General features: G+C 50.6%; 8 protein-coding genes across 8 annotated transcripts; 5 read left to right on the top strand and 3 right to left on the bottom strand.

Annotated features, from left to right (window-relative positions):
- Positions 1-790: 790 nt before the first annotated feature.
- Triagg1_800 (transcriptional regulator family: Fungal Specific TF) lies at positions 791-2269 on the top strand (the record flags this gene model as incomplete). Its single annotated transcript, XM_062895140.1, has 1 exon — positions 791-2269. The coding sequence occupies one exon, from the start codon at positions 791-793 to the stop codon at positions 2267-2269; it is 1479 nt and encodes a 492-aa protein (XP_062760024.1).
- Positions 2270-2554: 285 nt separating this feature from the next.
- On the bottom strand, positions 2555-3949 carry Triagg1_799 (uncharacterized protein; the record flags this gene model as incomplete). Its single annotated transcript, XM_062895139.1, has 2 exons — positions 2555-3726; positions 3796-3949. 2 exons carry the CDS (start codon positions 3947-3949, stop codon positions 2555-2557), a joined length of 1326 nt encoding a protein of 441 aa, XP_062760023.1.
- A 954-nt stretch (positions 3950-4903) lies between these two features.
- Positions 4904-6263, top strand: Triagg1_798 (uncharacterized protein; the record flags this gene model as incomplete). Its single annotated transcript, XM_062895138.1, has 8 exons — positions 4904-5044; positions 5101-5181; positions 5245-5325; positions 5395-5475; positions 5553-5633; positions 5688-5762; positions 5826-5970; positions 6064-6263. 8 exons carry the CDS (start codon positions 4904-4906, stop codon positions 6261-6263), a joined length of 885 nt encoding a protein of 294 aa, XP_062760022.1.
- Positions 6264-6847: 584 nt separating this feature from the next.
- Triagg1_797 (uncharacterized protein) lies at positions 6848-7993 on the top strand (the record flags this gene model as incomplete). Its single annotated transcript, XM_062895137.1, has 4 exons — positions 6848-6964; positions 7069-7422; positions 7495-7648; positions 7755-7993. The coding sequence occupies 4 exons, from the start codon at positions 6848-6850 to the stop codon at positions 7991-7993; spliced, it is 864 nt and encodes a 287-aa protein (XP_062760021.1).
- Positions 7994-8721: 728 nt separating this feature from the next.
- Positions 8722-10015, top strand: Triagg1_796 (uncharacterized protein; the record flags this gene model as incomplete). The annotated part of the gene is made up of 3 exons (XM_062895136.1): positions 8722-9196; positions 9278-9482; positions 9565-10015. The coding sequence occupies 3 exons, from the start codon at positions 8722-8724 to the stop codon at positions 10013-10015; spliced, it is 1131 nt and encodes a 376-aa protein (XP_062760020.1).
- A 289-nt stretch (positions 10016-10304) lies between these two features.
- Triagg1_795 (uncharacterized protein) lies at positions 10305-11761 on the top strand (the record flags this gene model as incomplete). Its single annotated transcript, XM_062895135.1, has 3 exons — positions 10305-10559; positions 10631-11167; positions 11246-11761. 3 exons carry the CDS (start codon positions 10305-10307, stop codon positions 11759-11761), a joined length of 1308 nt encoding a protein of 435 aa, XP_062760019.1.
- A 577-nt stretch (positions 11762-12338) lies between these two features.
- Positions 12339-12820, bottom strand: Triagg1_794 (uncharacterized protein; the record flags this gene model as incomplete). Its single annotated transcript, XM_062895129.1, has 2 exons — positions 12339-12694; positions 12760-12820. 2 exons carry the CDS (start codon positions 12818-12820, stop codon positions 12339-12341), a joined length of 417 nt encoding a protein of 138 aa, XP_062760018.1.
- A 2716-nt stretch (positions 12821-15536) lies between these two features.
- Triagg1_793 (uncharacterized protein) lies at positions 15537-16154 on the bottom strand (the record flags this gene model as incomplete). Its single annotated transcript, XM_062895118.1, has 1 exon — positions 15537-16154. The coding sequence occupies one exon, from the start codon at positions 16152-16154 to the stop codon at positions 15537-15539; it is 618 nt and encodes a 205-aa protein (XP_062760017.1).
- Between the last annotated feature and the right edge of the window lie 3 nt (positions 16155-16157).

Genomic DNA, 16157 nt, shown 5'->3' with positions numbered 1-16157 from the left:
TCAATGCAATACTGCTTTGCTTTGCAAATGAAGATGTGAAGTGAGTGTTGAGCAGCTTTTGACGCATAGATATACTCGTACCTGAGCTATGTCATCGATGGTTCGACACTTTTTGTCTCTAAAAGTGGGAGCGATCGATCGGCTAATCTGATATCACCATCGTGATTGGATCTCTAACCATTCAATCCCCATCTCTATTACCGACCATCGGCTTCCTAGCTAGCGCCGTGCGGAGTCTCAGCTTCTAGCCCGCACATGATTCTCGTGTGGGTTGACAAGGCAGAGAGTCAAGGCGCATTGCTGATCAATATTGTTAGCGGCGGCTGAGGCTGCCGACGGTCGGCAACGCAGCCTCACGAGAAGTGCACGAGACTGCTTCCTCACAGGCCTCCTTTTCGTCATTTAGTTTCTCAAGACAGAGAGGATCTTGTCGGCCCACAAAAGGGATTGACGATGCCTTTGAGAAACAACTTCTCCTCTTTCATCAACGCACGTCCATTAGATCATACGTACTAGACCTCATATCCCTGCGAACACGAGTCCAAAGCGCCAGTCAGACAATAACCTGAGTTGGGTGGCTGCCATGGACCATATCGACTCCACCATTGGCCCTCATCCAAAGAAAGGCCGCTCAAAAAATGGATGTTATACATGCCGCATCAAGAAGGTGAAGTGTGATGAGGCGCGGCCGAGATGCAAGCGCTGTATACGTCTAAGACGACTCTGTGATTATGGCGATTATGAGCCAAAGATCAAACACAACGACTTATTAGCTATATCTCGGGGATATATGCTAGCTGTTGAAAATTCAAAGGCATTGCCAACTTGGGCACAACGAGCGGCATTGACCAGAGCTCTTGCTCTTCCAACCCAACTTCCAGAATTCCCCAGCAGTGCGAGTTCACTAAATCTCACTTCGGCCGATCATGAGGCGATCCGGTATTTCCGTACCACCTTTGCTAGGATTCACCACACCAAGAATCCGGATTACTCACTGTTCTCCATCATATTTACCCTGGCGCAAGATGAGCCAATGGTTATGCATGCGTTATTAGCCATCGGCGGCCATGAAATTGAGTTCCGGCGAAACAGCACTTCGGATGCGGCAGCTGATGACGCTTCTCAACTTTTACAACGGGATCGAAATAGGTGGACTCCTGTTCAGCATTACTCGGCTGCTCTAGGCCTCTTAGCAGATGCCATCGGGACGGCAGACGATGGTCGGCAGTTGGAGTTGGACCCCATCTGTGCGGTGCTATACTTGATGCTTGTTTACGAGCAGAAGTATGGAGACGGAACGTGCTCTGGACTATCGAATCATCTCGCTGGCGCAGCTTTGATTGTAAAGCATCGTTGCAGCAGCCTTTCAGATCAAATTTCCACACGGGGCTGGCAAGGAACGCCAGTGTTGAGCCGAATGAAGCCTCAAAACGACTCCCGACAACCTGGACTGTCACTCTTTGTAATCCGGACGCTCGTCTGGATTTCTCTCTGTGATTCGACAGCCGCAACGTTTGGGCTCGGCGGCCAGTGCAATAGCGAATTGAAAAACATCATGGCGCCAGACGATTCATCATCGATTGCCGGATTCGATGCGCTTCACAGATATTCAAACTCGCTATACCGCTCCATGTGGGGTGATGCCTATCCGCAAGTTGAGCTGTTGGACGATGTAGAGAATCGAGACATCTTCGCGTTTCTCTGCGCATCCATGCAGCTTCGAGGCATCGTGGCTGAATTGTCTAATCTTGATGTGAACGAGCTCAGGCAGCGTTTACCAGCGGCCGAATCCGCTTTCAGACAAATTGAGCTTCGATATGGGGAGCTACTTGAAGTGGCGTCAGATATCTCCCTTTCTACAGACAACTCACATCGCTTGGTAGCCAACATCCGTGCCTTTGTTCCTATATATCACGCTGTAAAACTCGAGCTCTTGCGCATTACTCGGAGAAATGGCCTGACGACCAAGATGAAAATCGTGCCCGAAGCTCACATAACCGCCATAATCGATTTGGCTGTTCAAGCTGATAAACACCAAGGGGTTGAAGGCACCATTAGAGTAGCATGGCCACTCTTTGTTGTTGCTCTTGAGACGAGCAATGTGGTCCATCAGCGCTGGGTTCTTAGTCGGTTCAAGGCAATGAGCAGCTACAGTAAGAATCTAGAGCGTGCTCATCGCTTTCTTACGGAAGCCCTTAGACGACAGTGTGAGAACATGGGGGTTTACAAAGATTTCACGCTCGAAAGTGGCGAAGTGTTTGTTATTTAATGCAAGCTTTAGACGGTCAGATAACCTCGGTTATGCGGGTGACCGGAGAAGGTGGTATTATGGTGGGCAAACATACATTTTAAATGTTCTTTAACAGAGTATCATATGGCCACATGTCATGTTTAGCAAGCGAATTGTTTTACGTTCTCTCTTGAGTTGGTGGTATGGGTTGTAGCTACATGTGTTGGCGCTTTACACCCGCGTGGGTATGTTATTACTATTAATATCAAGGTAAATCATTCGTTACCTTGATTATCCTATCCTCCGTCCGCCACGATTCATCGCTCACTCGCCAGTCTCAGAATCGCTTAAAGGCGGATTCCTATCAGTCCAAGGCTCAAAGACCTGAGCGCCCTTCAATAGTCCTCCAATCGTTTCCCATATGACCAAGAACGCAAAGAGTGACATGACCACTGCCATAAAGTCCGTCGTGGATAGATCATTGTTCGTCGCAGGTAGCGAAAGAAGAATTATGGCAACGACCAGACGCATGCCTATTCGAGGCGTTTTCGACATGATCAGGCAATCTTCGTCGTGTGTGCGATAGAGCATGCCGTATATCCAAAGACAGAACATGCCGACTCCCAAACCCCCTCCCAAGAGCCACCGCTGTCCATCTTCGAATTCGTCTAGTCTTGTACTTATAGCGGCAATGTGACCACCAATCAAAAAAGACGCAGAAAGCGGTAGATGAAGAAGAAAGAACGCAAAGGCCGTCCAGGCAGATCGTCGAATTGGGTGCGTCGCCTCTAAGCTTCCGTCGCCGCTGACGTAAATCCAGTTGAGACAAAACGCGATAATGAGGGTGAAAGCAGCTTTGGCATAGCCCAGTGTTAAACCGACGCCGGCTGGGTCTCCGACAATCACGCTGTAGACAAATTCACCCAGAATGATGATGAAGAACGCCGCCATGCGGTCAATTTCGTGAGCAATGTCGACCGCCGTGCTGTATGTGAGCTTCAGCTTGCGCTTAAGCCATGGACTCAGCGTGAGCGACCAAGTGAATTCCTGGTAGAAAATTATGACTGCGACCACGGCGATTTTGGCCCCAATGCTGACATCTTCGAAAAAGAGCGGTATCGTAAGGAAGAGACCGATGAACATGAATATAGCCATGATGCGCGCCTGCGTGCGATGCTGGTAGCTGGCGAAAGAACAGATGAGAAAGGTGCACATGGTGGTAAACCGAGCGACGACGTATGCACCCGCCGTCGTTTGCATCGCGGATAAATCTTCATCAACCAGGCGAGCGTTGTTTGCGTAGAGCACCAAGAGCGCCATGACCCATAAGATGACGAGTCGCTGTAAGAGATCATCGGTGTAGTACGAGTTCATGATTTCGCGGAGGTCTACCCATATGTGCCATGCCGGCGCGAAGATGAGGATGTATTTGGCGAGATGTTGCCCATCTGGATTCTCGGCGAGGTCATCGCTGAAGTTTGCGACAATGGCGACATCTGGATCCCGGCAGGGGGGAAATGTGTTAAATAAAGATTTTCTGTTAGTTCATATCTCATTTGACGTACAAAGTAAGTCGAGGAAGAGCTCAAAGCGGCCAGCTTGTCTCTCCTCTTCGCTCTGCTTCACCAGTCGGCCGTTGTGAAACCATTGAAGCGCTTTGGGGCGCTTGATCATATACCGCTCCCCGATGGTGTTTTCCTGCAGCTCGTTGCAATTCATGGTGATGGTAGGCCGCCCAAATGGCAAGTTACACGAAGTTCTTCATCACGTTAGCAACGGACAGCGCAAGAACCAAAGTGAATAAAAGGTTAGAGATCATCTCAAGTCTCTGTCGTTATCTATTCCATTGCAGGCGTGCTAACCGCGAACTAGTCAGAACCTTCTTAGCTCCCTTTCCGCAAGCATCAGCTCCTCTTCGTCGGCGATCTAAATAACATCTGGCTAGTTGGATACGGGCGATCATCTATTGGCTGCTTCATTAAGCATATGAGACAGCGGACGAATCAGAAGCTGGCTAAAGAGGTAGGTAGTGGTTGGGAGCGGTAGATGATACATGTACAAACAGAGCAAGGAAGACTGCACAATTACTGAACCCCCCTCTATAAAGGACATCAGTGTGAGTGAACTTGGTAGAGATATATATGTATGTAGGTAAATTACGAAAGAAGAACGATGGAGAGTGAAAAAAGAGAGCTCGAGCGTCATCGTGTTAAAGCTGGAGATATTCCAAGAGCGGTCATCTACTTCATCTTCAAGGTTCCTCCATCTTTCATACAATTTAGATACTTTGCCACGCAAACAATGGCTTAACACCATCCCGATGCTCATATAACTTCAATGTATGCACCTCATTCCTGTTTTTTTTTTTTTTTTTTTCAGGATTTTCACGTACATAAAGTGCAAACACGTATTCAACCGCCTGGTAGGCCTCCCGCATCAACACGCACTCTCAAAACAGCTGCTGTCACCTGTATGGCCGAAATTGCAACACCTGCAGGCGGGGAGGGGTAGAGGCAAACGAGGGCCAAAATTCGTGATGCTGTTTTTATTATTTTTCTCCCTCCTTCACTTCACCTTTACCACCTTTGACCAACCTCACGTTGTGTTTGGCGTATAGGTAGCTACTTCTCGTGCTCTGTTTTGTTTCCTGTTAGATGCCATACAAAGAGCAAAATGGGATTTTTCGACGATATCGCCAATGGTTTGGCCCATGCCCAACAGGAAGCTGCTCGACACATCACTCCTGAAAACATCAACCGTGGCTTCCAGATAGCCCGAGACGGCCTTGGCCACGCAGCGGAGCAAATCAACCAGGTACATCGTTGAACTGTCCTTACCAGTTTCGCATCCAGACAACTGACTGTTCCCAGCATGTCACTCCAGAGAACATCAATCATGGAATCCAGATGGCCCGAGAGGGTATTGATTTTGCGGCTCAGCAGATCAACCAGGTTTGTCTTCAAGATTTACTGCCTCGCCTGAGTCGTTTTACCCTTGTGGCTAAATGTACCTAGCATGTTACCCCGGAAAACATCAACCACGGAATCCAAATAGCTCGTGGCGGTATCAATGTCGCAGCGCAGCAGATCAACCAGGTATGTTTTCAAGACCGACTGTCTCATCCGACTTGTTCTGGACTTAGGAGGCCTAACATATGTACACAGCACGTCACCCCAGAGAACATCAACCACGGTCTCCAGATGGCTCGGGACGGCATTGGAATGGCAACCCAGCAAATTGGCCAGGTATTTCTCCAAGGCCCTGTTTCACGGACTGTCATATTACGCTTTCAACGTTCGGGCCACTGATGGTATTTGTCCAGCATGTCAATCAGGAAAACATCCATCATGGTGTCCAGATAGTTCGGGATGGCGTCGGTACTGCCGTACAGCACATCAGCCAGGTACAATGCCCAAGCCCTTCGTCTTTTGATGTGTAACCAACTAACTGAACGTAGCATACCACCAAAGAAAACATCGATCGAGCTCGTGAGGAAATGCTAAAGGCAGCATCGGGACCGGCTGCTCAGCAGGTACATGATTTACGACTTTGACATGAACACATCCTTACTTATTAGTTACTAACATTCGTCAAGGTTGCCGATATCGTGAAGCAACACCCAGTGCCAATCGCAGTTGCTGGCACTGGAATCTTGATTGCTGCCGTTCCTGCTATTATTACGGCCCCGATTATGGGCATTGCTGGACTGATGGGCTTTACCTCTGGAGGCATCGCCGCAGGTATGACAGTCGTCCCGTTGGCCTTTAAATGGGGCTTTTTCGTCTACAGCAATTACCATTGCGCATCTACTAACTATTCATGACATATTATAGCTTCGATTGCATCAGGCGCACAAGCGGGCATGGGCAGTGTTGCTGCTGGAAGCTCCTTTGCGGTGATGCAGAGCGCTGCAGCTGGAGGATACGGCCTCGGGATCTTGACTGGCATCGTTCAAGCCGTAGGGGGGGTTACAGCGGCCGTGGGAGGTATTGGAGGTGGCATTCTGGCTTGGCTGGGAGCTTCAGCCACTTGATTGCTTGGATTGAGGCTCGGCTGTTATTTGGCTTGATATACGGATCTATCACATGTGATTGGATCTCACAAGGGCGCTTATGCTGCTTCGTTGGCGTTTGAGATGGAAATCCACGTTTGTTATGACGTGTAATGCAAAGTTCACACGTCTAACGTACAGGTATTTTTATCCTTGGTAAGTCTAAGAACGAGAAATACAGGGAAAGTAAAGTTTCAATCTCCAGATCCTGGCTTGCATGGTCATAAAGACATTTTGGATTCCGCCTCACGGCCGTATGCATGGTAGGCCTCCCAGGCCACCATTGGCAGCCCCCCCAATTGAATGCAGCCCCTTGCCTACCAGGAAAGCTGCCTGATAAAACAACCCGAAGTGAACCTGAGTGAAATGGAGGGGAGAAATCTTATTCCTGGCCGTACCTCTTTTTTTACCCTGACAGGCACCTCTACCAAACTTCTGGTTGTCACCCTCTTTCATCCCAACATCGCCATCTCGTAGATGTTGGCATCGTATCGTAACAGTGAGTTGCGTCGATTAAATTCACAACATCGTTACTTCTATTGCAACAAAACGTGAGAGCGCGAGAAATGTCTCTTCTTTCTCAAATTCGAGGAGGGTTGGCAACCGCGCAGCACGAGCTGTCCAAGCATGCCAACGCAGGAGGCATTCATCACGCCATCGGAAATGTTCAGACCGGCATCTATGTGGGTAACACAGCATCATAGTCAAGTGACATGTGTGTTCATGTCAGAATCATGTATCACCGATTCAAACCCGACCGAGCGTGCATACTGACAATATCAACCAGTCCATCGCAGCACGCCTCAGCGACCAATCTACGATAGAGAAGCAAGGAAACTTGAACAATAAGGCCGCAAGTCCATCCGAAGCAGCGCAAGAAGGCTGCACTCACGTCGAAATCAGAATGACTGGCGGCAAAGACGCACCGATCGAAGCAACAACTCACTCTAGGGCTGGAGATGCTGTCACGAACGATGAGATAGTCGGCGAGTGTTCGAGCATAAACACTGCGATACGAGATACTTCTGAGGTCGCTGGGACGGATAAAGCTACATGTACATGTACATGCTCGAATCAGGACAGCGAACAACATGAAGGCTCGACGAACTTCATGGGCAACGCCCAAGCAGCGGCTCAGCAGGTGAGTATAGCATCTATTACCCGTCAATGGATATTTGCACACAGGACCGAGCCAACATGAATAATCACACAGCTCGGCAAGGCAGCCTGGGAGAATCCTCTCCTCGCTGCAGCCACCGTAGCTACTGGAACTGGGCTTCTCGTTGTTGCTGCTCCCGCGGTTCTTACAGCTCCGATCATGGGCCTCGCTGGAGCAGCAGGCTTTACACCAGCAGGGATAGCTGCCTGTAAGTGAATCTCCAGCTCCCATCCATAAGAGTTCCACGCTCTAAAAGTATCCATACCTATAATGTTCATCAAATCACTTACTGACTATTGCCCGTGCTATTCTAGCTTCTGCTGCATCAGCCATACATGCGAGCTTTGGCAGCGTTGCCGCTGGGAGCATTTTCGCAACATTGCAGAGCGCTGCCGCTGGAGGATACGGAGTGGGCGTGCTGGCTGGCGCAGCTCAGACTGCTGGAGGCGCTGTAGCTGGTGTTGGCGGTGTTGGCGGGGTCCTGACGTACTTCAAGGGGAAGGACAAGCCGCAGCCAGAGTCGACGGAGGAGGAGAAGGAGAAGAACCAGTAGCCATCAAATGTGCATGTATGTATGTATCGTCTGTTGGATGATGGACAGTCCATGCCATTTCTATCTGTTGAATCTAGAGCCAGTCCACGGCCCGTGCCGGAGGGGGCAAAATAACATCCACGAATCAAGATACATCCCTTCGAGTGCGATAAGGCACCACCTAAGTACCGCATCCATCTTTCTTCTAGATTGAGGGGAGAATCCTTGATGTCTGACTCTTTGATTGGCTACTGCTTTTAAGAGTACTTAGGTGGTGCCTTATCGCACTCGAAGGGATAGTAACGTTGAAGATTGCATTTAGCAGCGTTACAGTCGAGCCTTGTGAACGGATCGTCTCCCCTAGCACGACGGGAAGCTTGCGCAAGCTGCAGCGCGCTGCTAAAACGATGGGCGGGAGCACTCAATGGCACCGTCGCTTCACTTGCCCCGGGGCTGTCGGCAATTAAAAGTGACGATGCGCCACTGCGTGATTGGGCTCTTTGATGACCCGCATCTTGATCCCCTGTCGACGTCAATTTAACATCCAATGCCAATCTGACCACGAGCGCATGCGCTGCGCAGATGACTGACTAAGGTCAGATATTTCTTCCTGTTTTGGGCGCGATCCCACGTCGCGATTCTGACAAGTTACCAGCGGCCCGTTGGCGAGCACATAGTGAGCAGTTTCGCCGTGTCACCGCCCGCGCATCCGCCCGCCCTGGACAAGAACAAGCGAGTGCGACAATACAATGGACAAGGACAAGCCGGGGGAAGCCTCGGGCAAGCATGGTCACGACGAAACATCGCCCGTATCAACGCCGACGAAGAAGCCTCGCACCACCAGTCCAGCTGAGGTAACCGCAGCGTCGGCGAGGCTTGAGCCGCTCCAGGCGCCGCTCGTCTCAGACCCGACGTCGGATGCGGGCATCGAAGCAGACGACGACACGGCCAGCGATGGCGGCTACGAGTCCGATTTGGCGTCGCGAGCGTCTACCTCGGTGTGCAGCGCCGTGCGCGACTACGAATTCGAGAACAACAGGCGCTACCACCGCTTTCAGGAGGGGAGATATCAGTTCCCCAACGACGAGCCGGAGCAGGAGAGGGAGGACATGAAGCATGCCATGGTGCTGCATCTGTGTCAAGGCAAACTCCACTTTGCGCCATTGGAGAACCCACAGAATGTCTTGGACATAGGGACGGGGACGGGCATCTGGGCCATCGACAGTAAGGAGCTCGCTATTCCTTCGCTTCTCCGGTAATGCGCCGAAGCATTGGGCAATCGCTAACAACGCAATTTGGCTACAGTGGGAGATGAATATCCAGGAGCCGAAATCACGGGCATCGACCTGAGTCCCATCCAGCCCCAGTGGGTACCGCCAAACGTCCGGTTCATAGTAGACGATGCCGAAGCGGAGTGGGTAATTCCTGAAGCCTCTCTGGACTACATCCATATACGGCATATGACCTCTTCAATACGCGATTGGCCTCTGTTGCTATCGCGCGCATACAAGTAAGTCCGCTTCAGTATCTCAGCCATAGCGGTGCTACAGAAACCTTTGATATTTGCTGACAACCATTTGGCTTTACCATAGAGCCTTGAAACCTGGCGGATGGATCGAACTGCAAGAGCTCCAATTCCAAGTCAAATGCGATGATGGAACGGTGCGCGAAGGCAACAAGGTCCAAGACTTCTTCGAGACGATGAAGCGCGCACTGGAGAATTTCAGCGTCGACTTGCTAGCGATGCGGCACAACAAAAAGAACGTCACCGACGGAGGCTTTGTCGACGTCGAGGAGATACCCTTCAAAATACCCATTGGCACATGGCCCAAAGACATCAACATGAAAAAGTGCGGGCTCTACAACAGGAGCATGATTCACGATGCCCTTTACGGAGTTGCCGTGCGGCCTTTTACGCGGGGCCTCGGATGGACAATAGAAGAATTGGAACTGTATTTAATAGACGTGCGAAGAGAGCTAACAGACAATAGTCAACACGGCTACACACCATTTAATGTGGTGATAGGCCGAAAACCTGGATAAAAAAAATATCAAAACATGTTGATGATATTTCATCGAAACAAAAACACAACATACCGACGCTTACCTCACGTAGAGCTACTAACATAGTAATGGCTGGCGCTCCCTAGTGCCACCAGAGGTTCCCCGCGTCCGCGGAGCTGGAAAGCGACGGCCAAAGACCACACCTATCCACCATTGGCTTCAGGATAAAAGGAGGGGTGGAGACACGATGAGAGCAACGGAGTGGAATAATCCCTCGACTTAGCTCTCACCCCATCAGCCCGTCGCCCATTGACGCAGAATACCGACAATGGCATCACGTTCCGTCCAGCGGATGACGACTCTGTCCGAGGAGATCTCGGCCAAGACCAAGATTATCACCGACCACCTCACCGCCAAGGGCCTGGATGCTGCATCGTTCGATGTCAATGGGCTTGTCGAGTTTCCCATCTCTCAAGACGATGAAGAGCCATACAAGGCTCGATTGCATCTTATAGCTCTAACCAAGGAGCTGCATGACATTGCTCTCGGCCCAAAGGAAGGGTTGAGGTACTTGGCTTGGGATGTAAGTTACTTGTCAACAATCAGCTACTTGAGCCGAAGGAATGGAGCTCACATTTCTTCTCACTTATTCAGTGTGTCAACACTCTTTCTCTTCAATCAATATGGGAATTCAAAATTGCCGACGCTGTACCCCTAGATGGCATCATCTCATATGAAGATCTCACATCAAAAGTCAGGGAGATGAACAATGGACTCAACATCTCCCTGCTCGATCTACGCCGTCTCATCCGCCACGCAATGACAAACAACATCTTCATAGAGCCCAAAAAGGGATTTGTGGCTCATTCACGTACTTCGCAGCTTATCCGAGAAGACGCTCCCCTGCGCAACTGGGTTGGTTTCATGTGCAACGACCTGTGGCTACCAGTTGCCAACGTCATCCCGGCGATGAAGAAGTGGCCTGCGAGCGAAGAGTCTACAGAGACTGGCGTCAATCTCGCGTATAAGCAGGATCTTCCTTGGTTCGACTTTATTCAACAGGATGCAGTGTTTTCCAGGAGATATAATCTAGCTATGCAAGCCCATGGCAGCGGAGAGGGCTATTCCATGCAATCAGTAATTGAAGGATATCCGTGGGGCAAGCTCCCTCAAGATGCAACAGTAGTCGATGTAAGCCATACCCGTGCAACTCCCTCCAGGGACATATAAAGCCTCGCCAGGACGGATGATAACATATATATGTGCTAGATGGGTGGCAACCAGGGTTACATCTCGTTCGCCATTGCAGAATCCTTCCCGAATCTCACCTTCGTCGTCCAAGACACCCCAGGCATGCGCACCCCGGACACCATCGGCAAAGTCCCTGACCATCTCCAACCGAGAGTCGGGCTCACCACCCACGATTTCTTCACGCCGCAGCCCGTTGTCGCCGACGCTTACTTCTTCCGCATGATCTTTCACGGCTTTTCAGACAAATACTGCCTGCAAATTCTTCGAGCGCTGATCCCTTCGCTAAGGAAAGGAGCAAAGGTCATCATCAACGACGGTGCTTTACCGGAACCTGGTACGGCCGGATACATTGAGGAGAGGACCATGAGGACGCTGGACCTGTTCATGCAAGTCACTGTAAACGCCAGGGAGAGGGAGCCGGATGATTGGAGGCAATTGTTTGCGAGGGCAGATGATCGGTTCAAGTTTAACGACATTTGGAGACCGGAGAAGTCGAGGATGTGGTTCATCGAGGCAGAGTGGACTGGGGAGTGATGGGAACCAGAAACTGAGCTGCAAGGTAAGCTGATACAAACAAATGGAATTAACTGACGTCAATGTGTTGTCGATCTGAAGCTGATGATGAGAAACAAGTTTGAGAGTGACAAACGGCCGCAATACAACTGTAACATCAGCTAGACGAATCGAGCTGTGCATATGTTTACTCCGTGGCCAAGGATGAGTGACTGCTTACTCGTCAACAACTCGCGGCTAATGCATCTCCATCTGCCAGCCACGTCGATCAGCTTACAAGACTCCATCGATTCCCGCCTTTGACAAGCTGTTTCTCTCATATCAGATTCACGCTGGGCACAATTTGTTTAGAATGCTAATGATACCCGGTGAGGGTGCTGTGTATTTAATAATAATATGCCGTTTAGGTCGTCTTGTGCTTCGTGCTCATTACACATCCAATGCGTCTCGTCCCGTACTCCCACGATAAAAGAAAAAAAGAAAAACCCAAGCCCAATGCAATCCCGCCATATACCACAATGCAATGCAATAACCAAAAATGGTTTAACACGTTTTTTTTTTTCATCTTCGTCGAAAAAAAAAAAAAAAAGAGGCAGATTTAAAGACCGCAGTTCTTGACAGCGACCTGGCTAGCGGTAGCAGTAACACGGCCCAATGCAACGGCCTGGCCACCGGTCAGAGCATTCATGGCGTCGAGCGCAATGTTGAAGCCAGCAGCGGCGTGGTCAACAGCCAGGACGTAGATGGTGTGGCCGCTGTACGACAGCTTCCAGCAGGTTCCGCAGCTAGCAGAGTTCCAGCCGGCAACGGCCTGGACACCTCCGATGTATGGGAAGCGAGGGATCTGGCCCTGGGTCGACCAGTGGTATCTGGTCTCGAGGCCGTTGGGGCCGTCGGAGCAGGAGACGACGTTGAGAGAGCGGGAACCGTCGTCGTAGCCGGTATCATACGAAACTACGGGAGATGGTTGTTAGTAAAGACGGGGTGTAATGAGGAAATGCGAAGGAGGAAAGTCTTACCGGTATCCGCAGAGACGGCGGCAGTGAAGAGAGCGAGCTTGAAGAGGCTGGACAATTGCATCTTGACTGGTGTAGAGCGAATTGATATCAACGAAAGTCGAATTGAGTGTGAATAGTAATATTGGTTGCGAGGAGGAGCAAGTCTATCGATGCTGAGATGAAGAGTGAAGCTGATGGTTCTGAGCAGATGCCATCTAAGACGAGGACAAGCCCGGCCTTTATACACGAGCGCAAACGCAGCCTGCCCATCATCACCGCTTCCAGCTTTCCCCGTCGAGCCTCGATTTTTTGCCTCCTCCCTTCCCGATGCATCGTAGTATCCAGCCATCGCCAAGTCCTTCCGCCTCCTCCTTCTCGTATATGGCTACCTACATGACATGTACACACATACGGAGTACTCACGCATGAGAAGCTACAGCAAAGCCAGCAGGGACCAGCAAAGACAAACTGACTCGTCAACTGCAAACACACTCAGGTAAGTTGTCCGGCTCTGCTGTTCGTGTCCGATCATCTGATGCCGATTCGGTCCACAAATAGTAGCAACACCACATCCCCCCCTTGTATCTCCACTGTCTCCCCCCCGTAAAATACCAGATTCTAGCAATACTTGTAAGAAATAATAACCCGGACTCGCTGCTTGTTTGTTCTGCCGGACGATGCTAGCAAGGCTAGTACAAGTATGTACTACGAATGCCAGCAGCAGAGCGGGCGACAAAGAACAAGATCCGCCGCGTTGGTACGTGGTACATGCGGCGCGGGCCACCTCGTTGCGGTGATACAAGTACGAGTTACCGGCCTTTTCGAGTCCATGTCCGGCGCAAGCGGACTCGATGCTGTGCAAGCCGAGAGGACTGGAAATAAGCCGCCCCAAGTTGGCGTTGCTGGGAGTGGAATCATGATATCGTCAATTAAGCTCGTATTCTTGGCTTTGGGTTAGAGATGGCTGCCCACAGCGTTTCATTCACGGCTGCTCTCGTCTTAGTCTCACAATCTAACAATCTAATTATACCTCAATTGTCCACTCTCGTCACATACGAGAACACCTTGATCCATTCAATTCCACTCTAGATCTCTCGATCATGTCCCGCTCCAATACCAGGTCAAAAAGACATCACATCTTTCTGCACGACCCTCTCCGGGCCATCGGGCGATTCCCTCAACCTCAACCTCCCACCCCCCCTAGTCGTCCAACCAGCTTCCCCAGACGCGGGACCCTTGGAAGAGCATCGCCACAGCCGCGATTAGTGCGAGCAGTGCCGATCCGGCTCGTATTGATGACGCAGTGTGCCGGCCAGGTGATGCGGGTTGTACGAGAAATGGGCGGGCTGGCGGTATGTCTGGAGAGGGAGGAGGTGGGCTGCGTGTTAGTTGAAGCCCAACGGTGGGCTGGCGGGCATGTTTTGGTTTTGTTTGCTCTTTTTTTTTTCTCTTCTGCTCTCTCAACGACGGCTACATGGATGTTGTTTGATTCGTCCTGGAGCTCTCTCTCTACAGACGGAATCCTTCACATGTATGCACCCGCGACCTTTCTGCCGCGTGACGGCGTGTACCAGCATATACGAACAGAAAAGATGCATGAAAACAAACAAACAAAAAAAGACGGACGAAAATGCGGGCAAGCGTCCCAGCCTCTAGCTAACGTACGTAGCTTTCCAAGGTCCGCAGCGGAGTAACGTCAAATGCCCGGGCAATGCCCATAATTCCTGTTCGAATAAGGCAAAGCTGTGTGCAACGCCGCTGCGGCCGACGATTTCGACCCGAGGGACCCGGCAAAAGCTTGACCGGGGGGGTTGTTTTACGGTACTCCGTACGCCTGTTGGATTTTTAGGGAGGCGAAGGAGGAGGAGCTGAGTTAATACGGGAGGGATCGTTTGCCAAGGGACGTCTTGTAAGTTGAAGCTTGGCAGATGTCAACCTCCGAGGGAATCGTATCGTATCCACACGTAAGGCGTTTGACAGTTGAGATGGCCTTTTTCTTTTCGTAAACCTGCCCGGCCGTTATTCTTAGTCGCAGCCTCTCTGCCTGATGCATCGGGGTTTTAATTCCCGAGCAGCCTGATCGGTCCACAATAACTGATCTACGTTGGTTGTACGATTACCGCATCTTGCGGTGGTAGGACAGAAGCCCCCCATGCATGCGAAGAAGCGTACTGCCGGCGTTGTGAGAGTGGTGACGAGAATACATAACGTGTAGCGCGGGTAACACGATGGTCTCTTTGGAATCATAATGACAAGAGCTGAGGAATTGTTATTCTCGTTGCATGGGACTCTTTTGATTCTTCTGTTTTCGCGATATCGGATGGACGAAACGGTCTCGTGCTGCAATGCATCTGTAGGTGGCCGGCGGTGATGCCCCATTAAAACATCCATGGATTAGAACCCGAGAACCCGAACGGTGAATCGCCGACGCCCCAGCATTGATAGCTGGAGTACTCCGTACTAAGAATCGATTGATAGAGTACAGAGTACAGAGTCTGAAAAATTTTGGTCTATTTTGTGATGGGGCAACTGCATCGTAATCAATAGGACAGAGGCCCAGCAACAGTAAGCAACTCTAGAGCTGATCCAACTCATTCACAGGAGTGCCTCTTCAAACGCTTAAACAGCAGAGTAAGACTAAGTACATGGCATGTATGTACATGTAGATAGAAAACACAAGTCGCCATCAATATGCTCAACTTCAAGGCTTGTATAACGCCCAATTCTAATTCATTATATCCTTGTCCAAACCTAGGCGCCATTCCATTCACTGATACTCCGACACCTACGGTAGAGACTTACACGGAGGGCTCCTCACCATCTCCCCAAAACGTAAACTCTTGTCCCTCTAGCTTCTTCATACCCGGCAATACAAAAACAAGGCACTTGTGGCCGTTCATCGTGACATATCCGCCATCCACCATGTTTAGCTTTTCGGCAATCTTTATCGACGGAATATTCGAATCATCCGTTACAAGGCAGATTTCCTTGATGCCAAAGTCTTCCGTAATATAGCGAAGGACCCTGGTTGCGCCCTCGGTGGCGTAACCGCGTTTTCGGTGCTCTGGCAAAACCATGTACCCCAAGTCGATCGGAACTTCTGGTGTGCGCCGACAGAGATTAACGACACCGATGCGTGGTCCTGCGGCACCTTCCAAGCGCGCGAGATATATGGCAGGACCTTTCGAGAGGCGGCCATGGGTATCGGATGGTTTCAGCATGAGGGAGTAGCTTAGACGGCGTATGTCTTTGCCGGTCCAATTACCGTCTGTGGGACCACCTCCACTCATCTCCATGTTGAACATCATGACCACGAAATCAAGGTCGTCCTCGTCATTCATGTTAAAGAGTGTAAGAGCAAGGCGATTGGTATGAAGAACCGGTGCGAAAACATCTTCGGGCTGTAGGGTTGCCATGAC

The sequence above is a fragment of the Trichoderma aggressivum genome, assembly GCF_033847375.1.
Source record: "Trichoderma aggressivum f. europaeum strain CBS 100526 chromosome Unknown scaffold_002, whole genome shotgun sequence".
Lineage (NCBI taxonomy): Eukaryota > Fungi > Ascomycota > Sordariomycetes > Hypocreales > Hypocreaceae > Trichoderma > Trichoderma aggressivum.
Note: the sequence above shows the minus strand (reverse complement) of the source record. Positions and strands in the feature narration are given on the sequence as shown.